At 36.8% G+C, this 25,990-nt stretch overlaps 1 protein-coding gene across 1 annotated transcript; it reads left to right on the forward strand.

The window, feature by feature from the left end:
• Positions 1-1,462: 1,462 nt before the first annotated feature.
• Positions 1,463-23,096, forward strand: LOC131860371 (uncharacterized). Its single transcript, XM_059214773.1, has 2 exons — positions 1,463-1,751; positions 22,852-23,096. Exons 1-2 carry the CDS (start codon positions 1,463-1,465, stop codon positions 23,094-23,096), a joined length of 534 nt encoding a protein of 177 aa, XP_059070756.1.
• The last annotated feature ends 2,894 nt before the right edge of the window (positions 23,097-25,990 follow it).

Raw genomic sequence — 25,990 nt, forward strand, 5'->3', positions numbered from 1 at the left:
AATTAGAAAGGAAGTTGAAGCCTTTGCTAAGCAAGATGGATTCACAAAGGAAGCCATTGTTGAAGCTAGAGAAAAGAATGTTGCTCAATAGGATAGAACATCTAGTACTCCAACTGGCACCTCCACCAGTATGCAAACTAGAGTTGGAAAAGGGAAAGTTGCAAAAAAAGAGAAACCAACAGCTATAAAGAAAGAGAAACTAGTAGTAAAATATTCAAAGATTCAGTTCTAGAGAAGAGGAAAGGTTGTTGATCTGCCAACTAAACCGGTTAAAACTAGTAAAAGAAAGAAGCAACAAGCTTAGAAACCAGCACCAATAGATGCAGATGATGAAGACACTAAATCTGATAAAGAGAAGAAAGTCCTAAGGACTAGTCGCAAGAAATATAAGGTTTTTGGAACCTCCAGTGTCAAATCTCTGGAGAAACTGGAAAATAAACCTACTACTCTTGATAAATTATTAAGAAGTATTATGGAATATGGTGTTTTTAAGGGATTGAATAAACTGTATGATAATCTTGGTGAGAATGAACAAAGGTTAATAGAAGATGCAGTTGTGTATATGATGAAAAAATATAGTAAAGCCCTTATTGAGCTGGAAGAGAAAATATCGAATTCAGTCTACAACAAAATTGATGCAAGGTGGCAGTCTACAATGAAGCAGGACAAAGAATTTGTTGATTATAAACTCAAAAGTCTTCAACTAGAAGCCACAAAGGAAGAATTAGATGATATTTTGTTGAATGCAAAATCTTCCTTTAGATCTAAGAAAAGACTGACAAGGATGTTAATTGGTGAGACTCAATCAATCTTGCAAGAGACTGAAATTTTGTTAAAGAATTCTTTGGGTCTAATTCCTACTAAAGAGGAATATGATAAGGATGTTGAACCTATAAAGCTTAAGGGTGAAGTTTTTCTAGAAGGTATTAAACCTATTGATTTTAAGCCCGATGACCAATCGATGAACACACAAACATAACCAGTGTTTATTCCTGATGATGATAATAGTGATAATGGTGATAATAATGGTGATAATATAGATGTGTATGATGTAGATGTTCAGATGGTTGAACAACATGACCAGGATTAGGAATAAGGAGGAAAGAAAGATGAAGAAGAAAAGAAGGATGGGGAGCAACCGGTAGATAATCAGACTGTAGATACTCAACCACCACCGGTAATGAACATTAATGAAGATAAGCAAGAAGAGAAGAGTGAAGAAACCGGTAAGGAAAAGGAAGAAGAGAAAACTAACAAAAAAGAGGGGATAGTGGAGAATAAGGTAGAAAAGACTGAACCCATAGTGACACCTTTGTCCTTTGATTCCAAAAAGAAAGGTGTTGATGAAGAATATGATGATGATGCATTAACCATCGAAGGACCTCTTGACATGGATAAATTGAGTTCTACTAATTTAATGGAGATTGCAACTGCCATGCAATCCTGAGCTAAAAATAAGAGAATGAAAGAACAACAGAAGGAGACAAAGACCATAAGGAATGTAGTATATATTTTGTCTAGTCTCCTACCGAAGACTGATACAAGAAATTTTGCCACACCTATTAACAAGCTTGGACAACTTGTTTCTAAATTCAGAGAGCAGATGAAGTCATTAGAGGATGAAGCTTATATCAATGTGGGGAATAATTACAAGAAGAAGAGGATAGAGAACTTGATGTCTGAAATTGATAAAGGTAAAGTGGCTCTTACTATTAATAAGGATTATTTGAAGAAAGCACTGGAAACCAGAGGTAAAATGATCTCTACTATTTCAACATTTTCTTTAGATTGTGTTGATTTGAAGAAGAAAAGGGAAGAAGCTGAGCAGGAACTTGAGGTTGTAAGTGAGTCATTTAAGCCCCTTAATGACTCTACTATTTATTTTGGAAGATCAGTTGTAGAACTTCAGCAAAAGCTGAAAGTATATGAGCAAGAACAGATGAAGAGAGTCAGATTCCTGCAGGAACTTCAAACACAACTCATACTGAAGGTCAAAGTTTTGTAAAGAGCATACAAGGAATGTGAAGCCATTCTTGCTACACTAGAATTGAGCACTGTTGATGTTATGGAGGAGCTAGCTTGACAAATCAGGACATGTGGAGATCGTAGGCTTAATTTTAGAGACATTGCATAGTGACTTAAAAAATTTGAAGTCTCATTTTAGTGATGCTTTTTGAGAATTCGTGTGTAAAGACTTTATGACTCTTATATCTATAAACATTCTCTAATGCAAATTTCGATATCACATGTATTTTTATTTCATTTGGCAATGTTGTCAAAGGGGGAGTAAGAGTTGAGTCAAAATTTTGTATGAGTATTGTATATTTTATTTTGTTATAGCATAAAAATTGCTAAGGGCGAGTATCAATCATATAGTCAATTTTGTTTTGCACACTTAGTTGATTTTTTTTTCCTAAGTGTTGCCATCAATTCCAAAGGGGACAATTATTGCCATTTCACTGAAATGGTAAAGATTGTTGTTGTTATGCAAGTGTTATATGATTAGTTAGTAAATGTGATGAAGAAATTAATATTCATGTTTGATGACTAAGCTTTGTGTTGTCATTGATTGTAACAATGTTTTTGTAGTCATATAAGTCTTAGAAGCCAATCGATAAGGGTTAACCGGTACAAAAGATAGTTTTACAGAGAACTGGTAATAAGGATCTCAACCGGTAAACTGAGACAGAGTAGCGCTCCAACAACTGGTATAGGCGATTCATGAAGAGTTGGATAATGCGGTTTTATAGTGATGTTGGTGATAGGTATTTGGAGCTATGTACTCAACCACATTGTAAAATATAACTGGATGAGCGAGATTTGATTTACGAAATAGACAAACTAGTAGAACACTTAACCAGTAGTGATATAGACACTTAAATTGGTAACACGACACAAGTTTTAATTGGTTATGTCAGTGGCCAACATATGTAAAGTGTGTGATGTAAATTTGTCTAGATTCATTGAACCTAGGAAATTGTTCCAAGGTTGTAGCTAGCTAAATGTAAATGTTTATAAAAAGTGTGATGAGGTATAAAGCTGATATATGTGTGTGAAGAGAGAATTCATGAGCAAATATTGTGAATGTGATTGTGCAGTGTTTAGGCAAGTTTTGTAACGAAGTGTTGTTGATGTTTTAAGAACGAAAGTGAATCTTATCAAACATAGAATGTGTTACTTGAAGATCTTATCACTGTTGTTTTCCTAATAGTTTGTAGCAAAAAAATCTCCTAACTGGGTAGGTCCTAACATACCTTAATCTATAAATCCCCTAATAGGGTAGCTTTGAATCAGAGTCTCAAATCCTCTTGCGAGGTTGATCCTAACAGGTCATTGCTCCTAATAGGACTTATCATTCAAATCTCTTAACTGGGTGACTCTTAACCGGGTCTGCTCCTAACAGGACATAGTTGTAAGACCTTAACCGACCTCAATATTTCTATTCTGCAGATAGTGAATCTTGTGGGTACCAACTCCCACCATGGTTTTTCCCTTTTGGGTTTTCCATGTATAATCTCTTGTGTTATGTGAAATTTTTTTTATTGGGCATTAGCTTATGTGGTGATATTTCTTATATGCTTGATAAGTTTTAAGTTGCTAAAGGTGGTGATCAGATTTATATTGTTTTTACTTGCACTGATTCACCCCCCCTCTCAGTGCCTTAAAAGTTCATCATGAGGAAAGATTGACTTAGTTACTAAAGGATAGATCTAATGAGTGTTGCAGAATAAATAATGAAAATGATCTGCTAAAGCTTGAATGGATGCAATTAAAAAATAATGAGCAAGATCTTCAAAGAAAAATCATAATTTTGAGAGATGAACTTACCATTGCTAATGAGTACAAAAGAAAATTCAATGTTAGCTTAGCCAAGCTGGATGAAATGCTACAAATTTAGAAGAGTAAAGGTGATATGGGAGGACTTGGATTTGAAAAAGTAGAAAGCTTTGAATCTGGTCAAAGCGATTAGTAGAAGAATAAGAGGCCTCTGGTAAGACAACCTAATGCTTGTAAATTCAATGGTAAATGATTTTCTTGCAATAAGTTTAGTCATATGTCAAGTCAATGCAGAAATATAACAAATAAGAATAATTCATCATTCACCAGTCAATATTTCAATTGCAATAAATATGGTCATAAGTGAGTTGAATGCAGAAGTATGGTAACTAGGAGGAATGCAAGATGCTATTCTTGTGGAAGATTTGGACATATTGCTAACCAATGCATATCAATGGCAAATCAAAGTAATTCTAGGCCTTATCAAATAAACAACATTACTTGCTATGCTTACAAAATACTGTAGAAGCAAGAATGTGAAGAATGATCTGATAGACAAAGACAAATCTGATGATAAGGGGAAGGTGAAAGTTGAAGAAATCAGAGAGCAGTACAAGAAGAAATGGGTCAAGAAGAGTGACTCTAAGGTAGGAGATGGATCCACACCTGATTCAGGTGTTGGAACCTCATTGGGTAACTAAGCTAAGGCATCTGGTCTTGGGGGAAGCTTTCATGAAAAAAATTCAAACCCCCTTGTCTTAGATATGTGCTTGATTCCAATAGATCACAGAGGTATATATGATTATTGCAAGTATCTATGATGAATTTTTAGAAGAATACATAGGTCTGCAAGAGCATTCATTTCAGTGAAAATTTAGGTATACAAAGGATAAAAGGAAAGTTAATCATTCATTTCTCACCTTGCATTTGAAGCATAAGAGAAGTAGAGTGTAGTAAAGGAGAATTTACAGAGATTCCAAAGCGATATCCAGATTTGGTGTGTGATCTTGAGTCTAATTGAAAGGTATTTAACAGTGAAACCCCCTTTCCAGTTGAATTTTGAAGTTTGAATTCAATAAGATGGCTACGTCTAGTACTGCAACTCCTTTGATTGTGGAAATCAATGAGCATGCATGTCTGAATTTCAAGAATCATCCATTCATTTCGATTGAAGATGATCCTGAGAGCACATTTTCATCTATTCCCTATGAAATGCTTCCTATTGAGGATAATAGGGTATATATGCACTATCCCATTGAGGAATCGGGTAGCACACAAATGCTGATTCTCTACAATAACTAGGTAGTAGACAAGAGCTCAGTATTAAAGCCAGAATTTCAAGATTTGGAAAGTAAGGGTTTTACGCAGTTCGTTAGATTTCTGATTTTTTATGAACAAGAATGGATCTGGTATATCTTGAGTAGAGTTCATGGTGAATTTATTTGGTTGGATATGTTGGCATATGCACACTCCAATGAGACATTGTATGTGATTGAAGGTTTTGTCATGATGACAACCTTACAATCCTATGGTACCGGCAAGGCATTACACCAGCAACGCATTACATCAACAAGATAGTTCACCGACATCAACAGAAACAATCCTATGGCACCGGCAAGGCATTACACCAGCATTAGCAGAACACACTCTACACTGGCACTCAAAACACCGGCACTGACATAGAGAAAAGAAGCATACCAGCATAGAGGCCAACAGGATTTTTGTTATATTATATTTTCTTTATTATTTGAAAAACTTTGTAAGCCAACTTGATATCATTGTAAAATGACTCTTATATATAAAAGAGATCATTGTAGACATTTTGTAAGCAAGTTAAGGAAGTGATGTAGGTGAAAAAGTAAGGAGAAAAGGATTAGGCAGACCTATTATGCAAAATATAGGTTAAAGGGTATATGTAAAGAACAGAGCAGAAACTGGTACTGAATCTGGCATTAAAGATGCTATTGTAAAGCAGTACAAGTTATTGGATTTATATAATCCACATTGTAAGTCAGTGAGACTTCCCTTTTGAGCAGTGAGCTTTAGGCAATTGGCCTTCCTACATGTGTAGGCCCCTATTGTAAGTAATATTCTCTTATTGGCCAGTAAGTGAATATTGTGGGTCACAAATCCCACTGAGGTTTTTCTCACACCAGGTTTCCTCATTAAAACATTGTGTTATGGTGTGATTTTCATGTGGTTTCTTTCATTTCCTGTTTATTGAATTATTTCTTGCATACCGGTACACTGTTACAATATGTTCTACATGTTTTAAGTTGAGAAATTCTAATTACCGGTTAGATACTGATTCACCCCCCCCTCTCAGTATTTGTGAGTTTCCTAAAAATTGGTATCAGAGCCTGGTCCTCTATTTTCAGAAGCCTAACAACTTGAGGAAGATCTTGACACCGGTAAAGATGGAAAATCTGATGAAGCAACTTGAAGCAGCTCTCTTAGACTATGATGTAGAAAAATTGAAATATATCAAACTAGAAGATGATCTAAAAGCAACTCAGGATATCATTCAGGCACATCAAGAGAATTTTACTATTGCAAGAAATAAGAGAAGAGAACTTTGTGAAAATATGCAAAATGAGAATGATGAAAAGGAATCACTTAATGATATGATAAGCAAGCTAAAACTGGAGAACATGACAACAAAGAATGAGATGCAGGATATGACTATGAGATTTTGTAAATAAATTGAAGATAGGAAGAAGAATGAAGAAGAATTGACCAAAAGACTAAGTGATGCAACAAATGAAAACACAAGACTTAGCTATGAAAATGATTTATTGAAGATAGATCTGATGCACACTCAGAATGACTCCAATGAACTGATGAAGCAGAAAGAAGTCTTGGAAAGAGAACTAGAAACTGCAAATCAACATAAAGAAAAATTCAAGAAAAGCTTAGAGGAACTTGGCAACTTGCTGAAGAATCAAAAACCTAAAGGTGACACTTCTAGAATTGGCTTTGAAGTTGGTGAAAGCTTCGGTACTGCAAACACACAAGATCACAACAAACCGGTAAGGCAACCTAATGCTTATAAATTCAATGGAAAATGCTTTAACTGTAATAAGTATGGTCATAGAGAAAATGAATGTAGATCTAGAAATTATCATAATATCAACACACCCACTGGTCAATGTTCTAAATGCAACAAAGTTGGTCACAATTCTGAGAATTGCAGAATGAATGTGAGATGTTATGTTTGTGGAAGATTTGGACATTTATCTAATCAATGCAGAACACAAACTGGCATAGGTTATGGGAAAGCTATTCAGAAGAATAATGTAACTTATTATGCATGTAACAAGATTGGGCATATAGCAAAATTCTGTAGAAGTAAAGGATCACTGGTAGACAACAAAAGTTCTAGCTTGAAAGGTAAAGAAAAAGTTGAAGAGGTTAAGCAAGAATTCTCAAAACAATGGATTAGAAAAGTTGATCTAAATATTGGAAATACACCTGCACCGATAGAACCAGTCAATGCTTCACCGGTGGGATAGAGTGATGCTCCATCGACAGGAAGTTCTTCATCGAATTGAAGAAAGTTTCCTTGAGGGTTTGGCGATCTAATGACACATGTGCTATTATTCCCTCGGTTAGAGATGAGAAGTTGGAAATTACTTTATTACCGACAGACAATGTTAAGTGAATACTTAACCAACATGCATTTAATGTGGTAGATGGCAAATTAACACTATAAATTTGTGGTTTTGGCTCCATTTCATTTCATCAAGATTTAAAACCTACAAAGAGCATGAAGATTCCAAGCTAAGGCATTTCGAGCAAGAGGCAAGAACACTTCAAGCAATCATCCATCCTAAAGGTAGTAAAAGGTATTTTATCATGGCATCCACCTCTGCACTTGAATATATAGCAAACCCTACTATTGTTCAAGTTGTAAAAAGACCTAGGCCCGTATTTCAATTAGTTCCCGAGGTAGCAAAGAAAGATGATACTTTAGGTGCTTTTTCTCAAATTCCTAAAGGAGTTGTTTATGCTGAAGACCCCAGAATTTACATCCACTACAACATTGAGGAACTAGGAGATGAAGAGATTAAAACCATGTTTAAATATGTCATATGTGATGAATCCGGTAATGTAAAAGATGAACATAAGATCATTGAAACCCTAGGATTTACAAAGATCCTTAGCATTCCTAAATTCCCCAAGGATGTGATTAGGATAGTCTTAAGTAGGGTACATGGTGAATTTTTCTGGTTAGATGCAATTCACAAAATCACCAAGGAAGCTGTGAAAGCTATCACAGGGTTACTTACCACCGGTAAAATGCTAGACAAGACTAAGAAGGTTTCCAATGACCTAGTTATGAACCTAACTGGTGCAACATCTGACAGAAGGCCCTTAAGAGTCAATGATGTAAAAGTTATTAATGTAAGATTTATTAGAATGATATTAGGATATAAGGCAACTCATGCAAATAGACTCAATTCAGTGTCAAGTCTATGCATTAAGAGTGCTTATGACATGGTCATAGATAATGCAAAGATTGATGTATGTGAGTGGTTGAAGGACAAATTAATTGACAACTTAGGCAAGATTAAGAAGGACAAGAAAGGAACTTTCAGGTTTGGAAATCTGCTAGTATGTCTGATGCTACATATAACCAAAAAGGTTCCCAGTATAGGCTACAAAGAACTTGGATATGATATACCGGTAGGTAAACAGCTAACAGAATTATTCAACAATATGGGAGAAGATAAGGATCAGAATATCCAAGACTATTTTCAAGCACTTAAGGTCAAAATGAAGAAAAGAATTAGATTATCACAAAAGATTGTTGACAAATATAAGGATGAAATATGCTTTGTAATAAAAAAGGATGAGATCTGGATGGAAGCAGTCATCCCTAGGACAATTTGGGTAACAAAAATGGGCTATGAAATAGATGACCTTATCATTGAAACTTATGCTAAAACACTTCTGGAAGCCCCTAAAGAACCTAAGAAAGAAGTATTTGGTAGTGCAGAAACTATTGAAAGCCAAATACAATCCCATAAAAGAGTGAAAAAGGTTGAGGCAGTTGTAAGAAGAGGTTCTAGGCAAGAAAAGGAAATCAAGGATAAAGTAATGAAACAAACCGGTATAACAGAGGATGAGTTAGCAGCTCCACAACCTGAAACTCACCTATCACCAGTAGGCACATCTTCAAAGAATGACATGCCTACAACTTTCAAGAGAGTTGTAAGGAAAAGAGATCCCACACCGGAAACCACACCCTCACCTAGGATGAAGGCTATGGAAGAAGAGTTGTAGGTCTTTAAGGGTTAAGGGTTTTAGTTTTAAATCACTCAAATGTCTGATCAAAACCCTCTGGTTTCTATTCTTGCGTTACTTTATTCACTTACGTAATGGGTCTTGGGGTTGTGTGAAGTGTCCCCCCTTGTTATCTACCTAGGCGGTCGTTAAATAATCATAAAAAATCTATGCCTTATGTCTTTTTCCTTCTAATGTTGTCGAGTCTAGTAAGTGTCGCGTAACTTCTAGATGAATCTATGACTTTCGCCATTTCATTAGGCGAAGTTGTGGGTGTGTTAAGCTATGCAAAATAGTGAAAGGAAAAGCATGTTCAACTATGTGCATTAGATCAAGTTTAACAAGACTCCATCTCACTCAAGATCTAATGGCTGGCATTGATTCGCAGCTGAAAAGAGCGAGTGAATTACCTTTCGTGAAATGGTGAAAAGGTTTGGCGGGACCCAGCGGTGAAGACTTTTCCATGGCTAAAAGGTGATCAAGTTCAAAAGAAATTGATGACTCGCATTGTTTCATGGCTGATAGATGCTCACATGTTATGCCCTGTGAAACAGCGAAAGGTTTTTGGCTTGAGCAAAAGAGGTTTATAAGAAGCATAACGGATGCACAGGTTCTCAAAGATCTAATGGCTAGCGTAGTTTCGCAGCAGAAAGATAGCTTTCACGAAACAACGAAATGACATGGTGTTCCAAGCAAGCAGTCCAGTTGGTTGAGATGGCAAGTAAGATAATGACACATGGCCGAAAATCAAAGTGGTCAGCGAATTGGATCTAAGGATTAAAGGGTGGGTCCAAGAAGAAGATTCATGCTGCGGGATAAGAAGTGACCTGGCAGATACAGGTGGCAAGGATGAGGTGGATCCCGATGTTTTCTCTCGACGAATAAAAAGTTGACATGTCAGTTTGGGAATGACTAGACACCAAGTGGATAAAGCTGAGTCAAACAACCCACGTCTGCCAGATTCAAGTAGGTTGTTAAGCATCAAGCAAGTTTGATATAATCTAATGGTCCACGTGTGTTCACGAAGGTAAGATGATAGTGTTTTATGGTCTGTGAAATGGCGAAAGAGATAGTGGGCCCGAAGAACAAATAAAGCATAAAGGTAAAAGAGGATCAACTCTATTTTGATCCAAGGGTTCTCGTTGCTTCATGGCTGCAAATCAACTGAGATTAAGGCCCACAAAATGGCAAAAGAGAAAGAGAGTTTCTTCGCAGCATGACGTGGAATGACAGCTATTACTTCTTGTAAAGCTTGATGGTGATGTGTCGATTGACACGTATTTTCAAAAGGTGATTAAGGGCCCGCCAAGCTGTAACCAGTGGTTATGCAGGAAGTAAGACACGTGGTTGACTCTAAACTAAACCTGAAGAGTTTTCCAGGGCTAATGGTCAAGTGCCATGTGGCATTTGCTAACCGGTGAATAAGTGGGGTAAGCAATGTCTGGATAAAGGTCTCACTTAAAGGATGGTCATCTCGACAATGATCCAACGCTTTGCGTTGTTTCATGGCCTGAAGATTTAAGTGGATTAACCTCTATGAAATAGCGAAAAACCATTAGCCATCAAGATGAGATGCGGTTAGTGAAAAGATTGATGGTCCTAGTAAGGGTTGAAGGTCGGGCGGTTAGAGTTCCATCTAATGCTTGGCGTAGCTTCACAAAAGGAAAGTGCTTGCGGGATAAATCTTGCGAAATGGCAAAAAAGAGGTAGGTCCCGATGCACCGGCAAAGAGGTTATAACAGTGTAAAGACCAATCAAGTCTCATTTGATCAGACGGCTGGCATGATTTCATTTGGCAAAATTTATAGAATGTTATGCTCTATAAAATGGCGAAAGAGTGAAAAGAAAATATACATGCATGTTGTGACCCGTTGGAGTGAAATTTTTGAATTCTTCTATGAATTAATTTCTAAAAGGATGGCCAAAGCATGCAGTATGAATGTCGCAGTTAAGGGCCCGACTACCGTATATGATCTCAAGTCAATTGAATGAAGGCATCATTTTGAAAAGTTATTGCAGAGAAGCAGTTGTAGAGAAAATTTCTTCACTTGTAGAGAAAATTTCTTCAGTTGCAGAGCAGATTCCCTCAAGCAAAAAAAGGTTCTCTTGTACTCCTGTTTGGCAATTACTTAACAGTGGGTTTTAATTAGGGTCTTGATTTGTCACAGAACAGTTGGGGGTAGTAGTTAAATTGCTTGCATAGTTTTTAAGATGGAACCTAAAAGAGAATTCTCAGGAAAGGTTAATTACCAAGAGAAGGCTATCTGTGATGATCTCCCAGAATAGTTGACAATGTCAACTAATGTGGCAGCAAAGGTAAAAGAACTAGTGCCAAGAGCTCCTTGCCTAAAAATAGGAGAAGGGTTGTATGACAAGGGCAACTAGCTAAGAGACCCTCAAATTGGGTTGTCTAGGTTGGGATTATTTAAGGTTGGATTTGGTATGAGAAATTCTCCAGCCCCAATGAATAGTATCTGGGAGTTGGCTATAGGCAAATTGGTAGTCCCTGGAGTATTCATGGATGTGGATCTCCTAACTCAGGTTGCACACAATTATGACCCAATCACAAGAAGTGTTAAGGATATAAGTGGGAAAACTCTCATTGAAATAAATAATGAGGATTTCAGAAATGCTTTTGGGCTTAGTGAGTTTACCAATTTTCTAGAGCCTATTAATTCTAAATCACTAGCTCAGGTTTATAGTGTGCAGAGGAAACACCTTAGAAATGAGCCTCTTAAAGAATTCTTTGTGAAGATAGGCGAGTTAACAGTTATAGGACCTAACACTGAGGAACCTTTTTCTTTAAATCTATTTACACTTAGGGCCAAAGGATTATACTAGTCACTCTGCCAAATTCTAGGAGAAGATGCTGAGGCAAATATGCCAACTCATTACATGCTAATGATTGCTCAAATTTTGAACACTTCTTTGGCAGTAACCTTTGACTATGGTTCCTATATCAATGATGCCATCCATGAAGGACTTATAGAAATAAAGAATGGGAAAGTGGATAGGCCTTTTGGATGGTACTCCCTCCTTATGCATTTATTTTTGTTCAAAGGTGGTGACTATTTTACAAGTGGAATGGATATTGTGAAAGAGAAAGATGGAGAGAAGATGCCAGTGCAGTTATGGAGTACAGTGTTGTCGTGGGACAGAGAAGATGCAAGCTTCTTGAATTTTGATAAATATTTTGCATCTAAGTTTAGGACTCTTATCTATTCAGAGAATCCAAGAGTCCCTAAGGTTCTTTTGGAATTCATTAGGCCAAAAGAATTTGTCGAGAATATCAAAATTGTCCACAATTGGGGTGATATCTACTTATACCCTGTCTCCACAGTTTTCAGAGTATATGGTTTCAAAGACACTCCATTGTTGTTACCCTATTAGGTCCCTCTTAAAGTGGGAATTGCAGAGATCCTCAGGCAGATTGGTAGCGTGCAAGAGGCAGAGCTAACAGGCAGAGGTAAAGGGACCATTTTCCCTATAATTACCATAGCACATCAATTTGTAATAATAAAAGGAGGTTGGAAGTGTTTTGAAGATTTCCTTCAACCATACCATTTGTCAACTGTAGTATCCTGGTGTGCTGACCTTGAAGACTTCTTCAATGACATGTTTAGAAAGAGAGCAATATGCAGAGGTAGACCCCACCAATTCTAGTTTCCTGAAGACCTCATTAGGAATGAGTTTGACTTAGATGAGCAAGAGCTGAGGAAGGAAAAGTGGGTGGCCTACAAAGAGGCTTTAGACTTTGTGCACCAATTTGACACTAGCTATGAACCTTTGTCTAGCTTTCACTCCTTTGAAGAGAAGATAAAGTTCTTAATTCTTTGTTTTGGGGATGTGATGCAAACATTGAAAGAAAAGAGGGAGGTTGTAATTAAGAACAACCCTGAAAAGGCAAGACTCATTGTAAATAGGTCTGCATCTACCAGAGCAATCCCTCCTGGTGATTACATGTTGCATAAGGAGTCCAACTATAGTGTGTTGATGCCTACAACAGGGGAGACCTCTACCTCAAAAGGGAAGAGGAAGATACAGGATGTCATTGACATTCAATATAGCCCAAAGAAACAAAGAGTGGGAAAGGAAATACAATCTGATGAACCTTTGTACTCCCCATCTCAATCCCCTATTCATATAGGAGATGAACAGGCAGCAACTGAGCAACTGTTACTGTAGACACCTAAAAATGGTCAATGCTTGCGGAGTCATACTTTAACATTTGCGCATTGCCTCATTTTAGGTTTTTGCGTCGCATTAACATTTCTCCTATGATTCATACTTGGTTTTTATCATTTGTGAACATCGAGTCTTTCTTCTACATTCTTCCTTTATCTCGCTCTCGAATTTGGTCTTGTCGACAATAATCTCCAGTCATGATTTTAATCAATCTTATCCTATTGCATCAATGTGCGTGCTTATTTGTCATCATTTTGGACATCGTCAATCCTAATTAGGGTTTTGTCCTCCTGTCAATCTTACGATCGATTTGTCATCGATCGTTGTCCTCTTGTCAATCTTGTCCTCTGGCGATCGATTTATCATCAATCCTTATCATTTTCAATCTTGTCGTTTGACGATCGATTTGTCATCGGTCGTTGTCATGTTCGATTTTGTCATTTTGTGATCGATTTGTCATCAATTGTGGTCATTTTTGTCGTCTTGCAATCTATTTTGTCATCAATCCTTGTCCTCTTGTCAATTTTGTCATCTTGCGATAAATTTATCATCGATCGTTGTCTGTCTCAATTATGTCAATTTGGACCAATTAGTCATTGTTCCTCATCAATTGGCGCATTTGATCAACCAAATCATTTATCATATTGGTCATTTATCAATCCAAAATCAAATCAAATTGAATTAATTATCTTTCAAGACCTAATTCATCTTCTAGGGTTTCGTGATTTAATCATCTAACCTTGTGTGTGTCATTTCTTCCTTTAGGATTAATAAATTGTTTATTTATCCTAAGTCTTCTCATTACAATTAAATGTTCATTTAATTGGCTAATTATTCCTCTTTGTGAATTAATTAATAAATGACAAATTATTAATTAATTTACCTATTTTCTAATTTCCTAATTTTAATTTCCACCTAATTAACTTGTCTTTAGTGCTCCCTATTTTTGTGCTTCATGCGTCATACTCTTGACATAGCAAAATGTCATAAGGTTCTAGTCCTCTAAGCTTTGCATTGGCAATATGTCATAATTCATGACATAGAAGGTGTCATAACCTTCTTCTTTCCACTCAATTGTGCCATTTTTGAAATTAATTGCTTCCAATATCCATTTCATGCTAATTTGTCTTTTCTCCAATTTTTCTATAAATTGGATGATCTTCATCAATCAAGGCTAATTGGTAATCACTTTTGCAATCACATAATCATAGAATCAGATAATGAGAAATAATCACTTCTTCTAGTACTCTTGTGCCAATATCAATCTTGCTTTCACATTAGGTTTGTGCACTTGAAGGTGAGATCCACAAACAAAGGCTATTTGGAGAAGAAAGAAGGACAATGGAGCCGCATGAAGAAGCATTCAAGTCTACCATTGGTTTGCATATGTCTTTAATTTTGAATGATTTGATTTCATGTCTCTATTGAGTGTGTTTAGGATAGATTCATTGCATTCTAGCTTTTTGTTATTAGGCTAATTGATTAATGTTTATCTTGCTTGTGATGATTCCCTATTTCCTAACGTACAGTTACAGTTAGGCAGTCTTGGAGAGATAGCATACACATATGATGAAGTGGAAGAGGGAATGCCAGAAGAGCTCCTTACTACTAAAATGAACATTACTACTAATGAGTTCAAAGGCCAGGAGTGGGATCCTGAGATCAAGCAAGCTAGTGAGGATTTCTGGGCTGATAATAATTTTGTCACATCAGGAGCTTTCATGCGATTTGTGTGGAAGCAGAATACTGATAAATTTAATACTAGGTGTGACAAGAGGAAAGGTGAGCAGCCCCACAAGGATCTAGCTGTGGTGGAGGAAGAGATAAAGAAAGAAATGGTTGATGATTTTAAGACCATCACTCCCAAGGAGGGAAGAGACATGGTAGCACAAGTTGGGGTACTCATTCTCCCCGAATGGGACATAGCAGATGCCTTAGTTTTAGAGGTAGTAAGAAAGGAGACCAAACCTATGGAGGGAGTCACTTTCAGTAGAGATAATGCTGCACTGGTCATGTGGTCTCTTAAAAGAGATGAAATTAAGAGGAATAAGGACACCCCAGGGTCAAGCTACCTTGCAAGAATGATAGTAAAAAGAGTGTAGAGCACTGGGGTAGTGGAAGTTACTAGCACTATGCTAAAGACTGCAAAGTTTAGTGTTGCAGTAGTAGAAAGAGAGGCAAAGGAAAAGGAAGATCTCCAAGTTGAGTTGAAGACAATTCTGAAGGCTTACAATAGTGCCAAGGAAGAGGTAAGGGGTACAAATAGCATCATCACTAAGCTACAAAGCCCGTTCGTAGGACAATACCATCAAGGTGAATCCTCAACATTGATGATCTTCTCTTCTCCTGCAAGACCTCCACCTACCAGCCCCATTATTGAGTTCCCACCATCTCCAGCACCTTCTAGTTCTCAGTTGATTGAGATCACTCCCCATGAGTTGGAGAATTTAAAATAGGCTCAGGCCCTATATGCAAAGAAATATGAAGAGAGAGTAAAGGCTACAATTTTAAGTTTTGCTAACACTATAGGGCCTTCACTAATGTATAACAACATGAGTAAGATTTTGAAAATGTGGAATGAGTTAAATGGGGACAAGGCTATTTTAATGCCTATTTTTGATAAATGGAGACCTAGAGAGTAGGATATAGAACTAATTTGTGTATCATATGATGAGGCAGGGGCTGACCCTATTATTAAATCTATAAATGATATGACAAAGGATTTAGTAAAGTTGGCAGAAGGAGTAGATAATGCAGATAGAAAGATCAACTTGTATAAGAAAGAGTACACTGATCAAGTTTTTGAATTACTCCCAGGAGGTTTTGTCAGCCCAACCTAATTAAAGGACAAACAAATATGGCTTAAGGAATTGGAAGACAAATTGTCACTAAGAATAGAAGGAATTATTAAATCAGAGGATGCCTCCATATTTGTCAAAACAATTGAAGAGATTGAGAAAATCAAATCTCATTATGGTTTCCTAAATTCAGAGGTCAATAAAATGAGGAATTCTTGGAAAAGATTAGCCAAGACAAAAACAAGAGTGATTAACTTCTCATGGCCTACTGATGAGGTGTATCAAGAATGGAAAAGAAAGTATGTAGTGCTTGATGTGGAGCAGTTAGAAAATGTTGCAACAGAACAACAAGAGGAAGAAGTTGCGGATGTTGAAAGAGACTTGTAACCGCATTTGTAAAAGGTTTTGTAACTTCTTCTTAAGAAGTAATGATTGTGAAAAACTCTCCTAGGAAAGTCCGAAGCTATGTGTGCATCCATATTGTTATAAATGGATACCAGGACTAGTAGGAAAAGGATCACAAGGAATTGTAAGAAAACGCTGCAGAAAATTTATCTGAGCTTTTTCAGGTTTTGATGGAGAATATTTGAACGTTTTTGTAATACTTTCAGAAGAAATATTAATACACAGACCATTGGTTTTGATTTTAAGCTTTATGTTATCTTCAAGTATGTTTTCAAGTGTTTACTATTTCATTCAGAGTAATCGAGGGTTATTTCATTTGAATATGGGTTTTAAGGCAACTTTCAGTAGATATGTTTCTTAGCTTTTCTCTTCAGAAGAGGAATTAAATACGCAGGAATCATTTTTACCAGTAAATTCTTTGTGGGATACTTTGAATTTTGATGAACACAATTTAGTCTGGTATGAATAAATTCTTATGTGTGTCAGGCATATATAGGGATCTGCAGAAGCCAAACTGATGGAATATGTAGAGATGTTTGATTGTGGAAGTATTGTTTGAACTTAGATGACTCTGTGACCTTGGATAAGGCACTGATATCTATTAAGGTTATCTTCTATGCATCTTGTAGATCAATACTGAACATGAGTACAATTTTCATTCCTTTGTTTCAGTTAGTTTTAAGCTGATTAGATGCACTGATTTTTGGACTGGTTTACTGTGGATTTATCTTTTAAAAGTGTGAATTCAGTTCACAAAGGTATACCCGCCTGAACTTTGGATAAGTTCGAAGTGTAGAAGGTTAATCAAACCTTGTCATATGTTGTCCTAAAGGTTTATTTCTCTTTAATCTATCTTCTGCATATAGAGTTATCATATCATTACAAGAATTTTAAAGTGAATCAGATTTTGAGAACAACAAAAGTGGCGACTCTACTGGGGAGAGTCACAATAAGGATCCAGACACATATTTGTGCTTAGATTTATAAGGAAAAATCATTGTGTGTTTGTGGAATCAATTGGTGCTTCGGTGAATATAGCAGTGGTGTCTAGAGGTCCCTTTTGGAAGTTCCCTCTAATTTCTGATGATATTTGATTTGGTCTGAAGTTTTGCAACATTTTATTCTAAGCTTGTTTTCATAATTCCCATAGTCTTGTGGGTGGCGACTCTGTTATCTTGGAACCTATCCTTGTGAAATACATAAAATTCTAAAAGGAAGACAAGCATAATGCAAGAAGGAAAAAACACCAGATCATTCATGAAGAAGCATCCTCATGAAACTTTGCAAGAAGTTTTTCCAGAGCAGTCATGAAGAGGTCAGAAGATATCAGTGTTTCATGAACCATCAAATGCTACTTGGGTGCAAAAGAATAATAATACTGGTAAGATACCTGATCGACCTATTTATGCAAAGTCTAATTCTTCTTCCAGAGAATCTAAACATGATCTATTAGGTTTCCATTCTAGATTGTTTGGAAATATAGATAATGCTCATGCTTTAAATCAAGATATATCTCATGTTAGTGTGTCTGTGAGAGATAGGACTAGTTCAAATGCAATCAGACATTCTATTCCTAGAACAATTGATGGAAATATCAGCTTGATTGATATAGATCAAGTCAATATATCTGACTCTGAGGAGAATTTCCCTGATGAAGATAAAGTGTCACAAGAAATAGAAGATTTAAATAGGAGGGTTCACCACTTAATCTCCTTGAGAGCCCAAAAGGAAGCAAATAAAGAGAAGGAGGTCAAAGCAAAACTAATGGAGAGAGATAGGCTTCTTAGACAGATAGCTAATCTTGAAGTGTTGCCTAAGGAAAAAGAAAAGAGTGATGAGGAAGGCCCTATGATCAGAGAAATTCTAATCCCTAAGGCCAAGCCAACATATAGGTCAGTAGTCCAACCAAACAGGGAAATGCTTAGTAATTCACAGCCTCCTAGGAATAATGTTGATAAAGGGAAGAAGAAATGGGTGGATGATGGAACTGGATCTAGAAATACAGAGGAGATTTCTCATAAGCTATCAGCACATGAGAGAGAGATGGAAAGAATGAGGAAGGAAAAGGAGGATCTACAAATGGAGCTAGAGAAAGCTGAGTTAGAAGTAGCTAATTAGGAAGTCAAAAGAAAAATTAGTTACCTAAAAGCTCCCCCTATCATTTTTCCATCAGAAGATCTTAGTAAGCTTGATCCTCAGCAAATTTCCCTTCCCCCGGTTAAAATTCAGCCTATTGTGCCTACTAATATAGCAACAGTTAGTCAAATCCCTGTGAACAATCAACATAGCCAAATATCTTAGTCCCCAATTCCAAAAGTCAGAATGAACATGGGAAACAATAATGTTGCTAACTTTTTTCAAAGGAGACCTATCAACTTGGAGCAGTATAGACAATTGCTTTTTGATGGGATCCTAGGATATCCCAACCATGTTCCTACTGAGTTAAGGGACAAACTCCATAAGTTTGTTGGAAATAATGCAATTAGTGCTGAGGAACATTTAAAATCTTTTGGGGACCTAATAAATGATTATGAGATAGTGGATGAAGATGTTATAATGAAATTGTTTGTTTAGTGCCTGGTTGATGACGCAAGAGATTGGTATAGAGGTCTTCCAGTTAATAGCCTTGGGTCATGGGAGGACTTTAAGAATTGTTTCCAAGAACAATACGGTGATAAAACAAATGTGAGCTTCATGCTCAATGAATTTAATAACATTAGAAAATCTGATAATGAAATGGTCACCGATTTCAATGCTAGATTTCAAAAGGCCATGCATAGATTGTATCAGGTGATGAGGTTAGATGATAACATGTGTTTGAACACCTATTATAATGCATTTGATTCTAAAATGGCCTATATCTTAAGGGATAAAAATCAACATAACCTGAGGGATGCATTTAGGATTTCCATTAATGTGGAAAGCAATAGAAAGGCATCTGGGAAGTTAGGAAGGATAACAAATGGTAGGTTATGGCAGGAAACAAAACAACAACCTAGCAAAGCTGGTAAGGAGGAAGACAAGATAGAAAAGTTGGTTATTGCTATGAAGGATCTAACTGCCAAGGTGAAACAAAATGATAAGCCTCATTATAACTGGCAAGATAGACCCCCTCGACTGCATGACATGCCTTATAATACCAATTGGAAAGATGGAAAACCCCAAAATGAGAAGCCTAAAATTGCTCAGAGTTAGGATACCCCAGATCCCTTAAAAGGGAAAAATGTCCATAATATAGAAAACACTCCTTGGTGTATTGCTTGTGATGGGCCACATTCTCCTCATTAGTGTGTAGTAGCTCAAGCCCTTAAAGAGTCCATGAGTCAAGAAACTGAGCCTGGCATTAACATGTTTGAGACTATTATAGAAAGTGATGAGTAATCTGTACAAAGTGAATGTAGTGATGTGTTGGATAATAAAAGGTTTGTTCAAGGACAACTAACACTAGATTGGCATCCTACCTTGAATGAGGTAACAATTGAAGATGAAGAAGTTCATCTTAGAAGGCCTAGTGAGGAAGAAGTTAAAAATCTCACCAAAGTTGCTATTGCTAAAGCAAAACACAATTACAAGTTAAGGAGCACCAAGAAGGACACTGATGAGGGTGAACCTGGTTCCATGTTCATAAAAGAGGTTACTCAAAAGGGGGCAACAAGTAGTGCTACTACTTTCCCTAAAATTGGTCAAGAAAAGAAGGAACAGGTTAAAGATGTACCCAAGAGTACAGATGATAAAAATACCAATGATATACAAGGAGCTGCCATAGCAAAAAGGCAAGTTAGCTTAAGGCAGAAAGAGTTAGAGCTAATATTGGATTAAGAAGTAGTTCCACATTTGACATGGCTCAAGCTCTTACACAAATGAAAGTTACTGTCCCATTAATAGAATTACTGAAAATAAAAGAACATAGGGATGCAACTTTGTCTTTCTTTTCTAGTATATCTGATAGTGACACAGTCCTACCCACCGGTTCAGCTAAAAATGGAAAGGATCATGAACTCCAAACCCTAGAGGTTTATGTTGGAACCACTATTACTCAAGAGCCTTCACATGTAGATCCTTTTTATGTTACTTTGTTAGTAAATAGCCGGCTGATAAAAAACTAAATGATAGATTCAGGAGCTGTTTCTAATGTAATGCCCTATGGTGTTATGAAAGAATTAGGACTATCAGTAAACACTGTATATGGAAAATTCTATGCTATGGATAATAGGGAAGTACTTGTGATAGGGACAATGAGAGATGTTGAAGTAAAAATAGCAGCATTCCTTGAGGAAACTTATAAAATGGACGTCATTGTTATTGACACTAAACCCCATTATGGTATGTTGTTGTCCAGGCAGTGGGCAACAGTAGTAGGAGGAAATGTCCAACTAGATTTATCGTATGCCACCATTCCAATCAATGGGAATCAAGTCAAGTTGTATAGAGAACCACGTGCTCCTAGGGTAATTGAAAATGTAGATCCTAGTATGCTCAATTGTATGATTGATGTGGACCACCTTGATAATTTCAGACTACAACCAATTTTACCCCAGTTGAAGAATACTGACCCCATTGTGGTCAAACTAGAATCACAACAACATGGTTTATGGTAGATGTATTTTGATGGAGCTTGCTCCAAAGAAGGATCTGGAGCAGGGGTTCTTTTTGTATCTCCATTAGGTATAACTTTTAAGTATTCTTTCTTATAGGCTTTCCAATGCACAAATAATACTGCAGAATATGAAGCCCTGTTATTGGGGCTTGAAGTTGCAAAAAGGCATGGAATCCAGCTGTTGAAAGTTTTAGGGGACTTAGAATTGGTTGTCTCTCAGGTATGATCCAAATATGCATCCAAAAATGATAGATTAAAGAGGTATAAACATGCAGTTTGGGATGTCATTGAGCATTTTAGTGCATTTCCTATTAATTGGATAGAGAGATCAAAGAATATTATGGCAGACTTTCTAGCTAATGTTGCATTGAAAAATAATGATGCAACACTAACTGACATCTCCACTGTGGAAATAAAATATAGGCCTGCCATCCCTGATAATGTGTATAATTGGCAAGTTTTTGCTGATGATGAAGATATTCTTAGGTTCATTCAATGTGTTGATGATTATGATGGACAAAAGATTGATTGCAATGCATTGGTGGAGGTGGTTGACAATAAGGAAACAGTGTTTGGAAATGACTTGGTCTAGTTGGAAACAAATGAGATACCTAAGGGGTTGGTAGAGCTAGAGAGCATGTTCAGTTACAATGACAGTCACTTACATCAGCAATTTACCACCAAGTTAGAAGAGTTGGAGGAGATAAACCTGGGGACTGAATCATCCCCTAAGTTACTATACATTGGGAAGAAATTACCCCCTCATGTCAGAACTAATCTTATTAATTTATTGAAAAGATATAAACATGTTTTTGCTTGGTCTTATGAAGACCTAAAGGCATATAGACAAGACCTTTTTCAGCATGAAGTTCCTTTACTTCCAGATGCTAAGCCTTTCAGACAGAAGCAGAGACCTATTAATCCCCTATTAGAAACTAAGATGCAGCAAGAATTGACTAAGTTAAGAGAAGGGGGGATTATTAAACCTATAAGACATTCTTCATGGGTCTCCAATTTGGTCCCAGTAAGAAAGAAAAATGGAGACATTAGATTGTGTGTGGATTTTAGAAATTTGAATGTTGCTTCTTTAAAAGACAATTACTCTTCCCCCAATATGGAAGCTATGCTGTAGAGACTAACAGGTTGTGATTTTTTGTCCATGATGGATGGTTTTTCAGGATACAATCAAGTGTTAGTGAGGGAATCTAAACAGTTCAAAACTACTTTCACTACTCTATGGGGAACATATGTCTATGTAAGAATGCCATTTGGATTAAAAAATATTGGAGCTACATTTTAGAGAGCTATGGATGTAGCCTTCAAATAATTCATCAATATCATCATGATGGTTTATCAAGATGATTTAACTTGCTTCTCTAAAAAGGCCGATGATGGAAAAGGTGTTCAATAAAGCCTTGGAATTTGGTGTATCATTAAATCCCAAGAAATGTCATTTTGGGGTCACTAAAGGAAAATTATTGGGGCATATTGTTTCCAAGGAAGGGGTAAGAATAGACCTTGAAATAATTGAAGCAATAAACAAAGTGCCTGAACCGAAGAATGTTAAAGGTATTCAATCCTTTTTAGGCAAAGTAAATTTTGTTAGAAGATTCATTGCAAACTTTGCAGAGATAGTGAAGCCCATTGTCAAGTTGCTCAAGAAGGATACCAAGTTTTGTTGGGATCAAGAAGCCTCAAAGGATTTTGTTGAAATTAAAAAGGCCATTCAGGAAGCACCAGTGCTGAAATCTCCTAATTACAGTAAGCCCTTTTCTTTGTTCTCTTTTGTTGCATACCATACAGTAGTTGCAGTGTTGTTACAAAAAGATAATGAGGGATATGAACATCCCATAGCCTTTTATAGAAAGTCTTTGCAAGAAGCAGAATTGAAGTATGAAACCATGGAGAAGCAGGCTTATGCTTTAGTTAAAGCTGTCAAAACTTTCAGGCCATACCTTGTAAATGCAAAAATCACTACTTATGTCCCACATGCTGCAGTCAAGGATACTTTATCCCAATATGAGGTTATAGGAAAAAGGTGCAGATAGATTAATAGAATCCAAGAATTTGACTTGGAAAAAAAGATCACCAAATTGGTGAGAGGCTTAGGTCTAGCCAAGCTCATGACTGAATCTAATCTTCTGAATGTTGAGATACATAATGTTGAAATCAAAAGTACTTCAATCACTAGTATTGAAAGGAAACCTTGGTATTCGGAGATAGTCCAATTTTTAAGAGATGCTACATTTTCAAAAGGAATGACACATAATCAAAGAAGGACTCTAAAACTCAAGTCATAAAAATATGTTTTCATTCAAGGTGATCTGTTTTGGAGAAAAAGAGATGGAGAACTGCTAATGTGTTTGGATGAATTCTAGGCTAAAAGGGTGTTGATTGAGATGCATGACGGAGTATGTGGAGGCCATTACTCTACTAAGACAACTGTTGGTAAGATAATCTGAGCTAGGTACTATTGGCCTACCTTATTCAAGGATGCTCATGAACATGTCAGGAAATGTGACCCATGTCAAAAAATTTCATCCAAATTGAAGTATGAAGGAGCTTTACCCCTAAATCCAGTCACAGTGGAAGCCCCTTTTGTCCAATGGGGCATTGATTTTATTGGAGAGATTGTTGAGAGATCAGGAAGAGGTCATAGATGGATCATAGTAGCCACTGATTATTTTACTAAATGGATTGAAGCTATTCCCACAAGAAGAGCTAGGAGTAAAGTTGTCATTGACTTCCTGATGAACAATGTTATAACTAGATTTGGAATACCTACAAAATTAGTAATGGACAATGCCATGAGTTTCAGGTCAGAAGAGTTTGTTGGATTTTGTACCAATCATGGAATAATCATGTCTTACTCTTTACCTTATCATCCTCAGGGAAATGGACAAGTTGAATCTAGTAATAAAAGCCTCTTGAACATCATCAAGAAAATCCTAGAAGAGAACAAGAGGTCTTGGGACCAAAAGTTGAAATTAGCCTTGTGGGTTGATAGAGTAATAGTCAAAAAGGCCATTGGAATGTCACCTTTTGAACTAGTTTATGGTACTCAAGCTAGACTACCAGTAAACAATCTTCTTCCAGTTTATAAATTCTTGCAAGTTGAAGATATGGAGCTATCTGAACCTATGGAAAACTGAAAGATTCAGATAGTGGAAGTGGAAGACATCAGAGCTCTAGCTCATAAAAGAAATCTGAAGATCCAACTACAGTCCAAGTACCTTTTTGATAAGAGGACATCATTAAGGAAGTTTCAAATCGATGATATTGTTCTTCAGTGGAATGCAAAAGGATAGGACAAGGGAAAACACAAGAAATTTGAATCATTATGGATTGGCCCTTTTGTGGTCTGTGATTTAAATGGAAATGATTCTTATTTTATGAAAAATATGAATGATGAAGTATAGGAATTTCCAGTGCATGGACAATTCCTAAAACATTATTTCTCTTGAGGTCCATGCACAGTAGGTCCTTTGATTGTATATATTTTGTTTGCTTCCTATTGTTTTTGTTTGGGTCTATCTTTTGGTCCGTTTCTCCAGAGTTTCCTAAGTTTCTTGTGTTGACCTTGCAATCAACCATCCCTAGTTAGAGCCACTGTTATCAGTGTTTAAGAAATGGGTTTTCTTTTCCCATGATTGGCTAGGTTTTTGAAATTTTGAGTCAGGTATGCTTTTAACTGCTTCAAATCTGTGTTAGGTCTTTAAGGGTTAAGGGTTTTAGTTTTAAATCGCTCAAATGTCTGATCAAAACCCTCTAGTTTCTATTCCTGCATTACTTTATTCACTTAAGTAATGGGTCTTGGGGTTGTGTGAAGTGTCCCCCCTTGTTATCTACCTAGGCGGTCGTTAAATAATCATAAAATATCTATGCCTTATGTCTTTTTCCTTCTAATGTTGTCGGGTCTAGTAAGTGTCGCGCAACTTCCAGATGAATCTACAAATTTCACCATTTTGTTAGGTGAAGTTGCGGGTGTGTTAAGCTATGAAAAATAGAAAAAGGAAAAGCATGTTCAACTGTGTGCATTAGATCAAGTTTAATGAGACTCCATCTCGCTCAAGATCTAACAGCTAGCATTGATTCGCAGCCAAAACAACTGAGTAAATTACCTTTCGTGAAATGGCAAAAAAGGTTTGGCGAGACCCAGTGGTGAAGACTTTTCCACAGCTAAAAGGTGATCAAGTTCAAAAGAAATCAACGGCTCACGTTGTTTCGTGGCTGATAGATGCTCACATGTTATGCCCTATGAAACAACGAAAGGTTTTTGGCCTGGGAAAAAGAGGTTTATAAGAAGCATAACGGATGTGCAGGTTCTCAAAGATTTAACAACTAGTGCAGTTTCGCAGGAGAAAGATGCTTGAAAGATAGCTTTCGTGAAATAGCGAAATGACATGGTGTTCCAAGCAAGCAGTCCAGCTGGTTCAGATGGCAAGTAAGATAACAACACATGGCTGAAAATCAAAGTGGTTAGCGAATTGGATCTAAGGATTAAAGGGTGGGTCCAAGAAGATGAGTCATGTTGTGTGATAAGAAGTGACCTGGCAGATATAGGTGGCAAGTATGAGGTGGATCCTGACGTTTTCTCTCGGTGAATAAAAAGTTGACAAGTCAGTTTGGGAATGACTAGATAGCAAGTGGATAAAGCTAAGTTAGACAACCCACATCTGCCAGATTCAAGTAGGTTGTTAAGCATCAAGCAAGTTTGATATAATCTAATGGTCCATGTGTGTTCGCGAAGGTAAGATGCTAGTGTTTTAAGGTCTGCGAAATGGCGAAAGAGCTAGTGGGCCTGAAGAACAAATAAAGAATAAAGGTAAAAGAGGATCAACTCTATTTTGATCCAAGGGTTCTCGTTTCTTCATCGGTGCAAATCAATCGAGGATTAAGGCCCACAAAATGGTGAAAGAGAAAGAGAGGTTCTTCCCAGCAT

Source organism: Cryptomeria japonica, chromosome 11, assembly GCF_030272615.1.
Source record: "Cryptomeria japonica chromosome 11, Sugi_1.0, whole genome shotgun sequence".
NCBI lineage: Eukaryota > Viridiplantae > Streptophyta > Pinopsida > Cupressales > Cupressaceae > Cryptomeria > Cryptomeria japonica.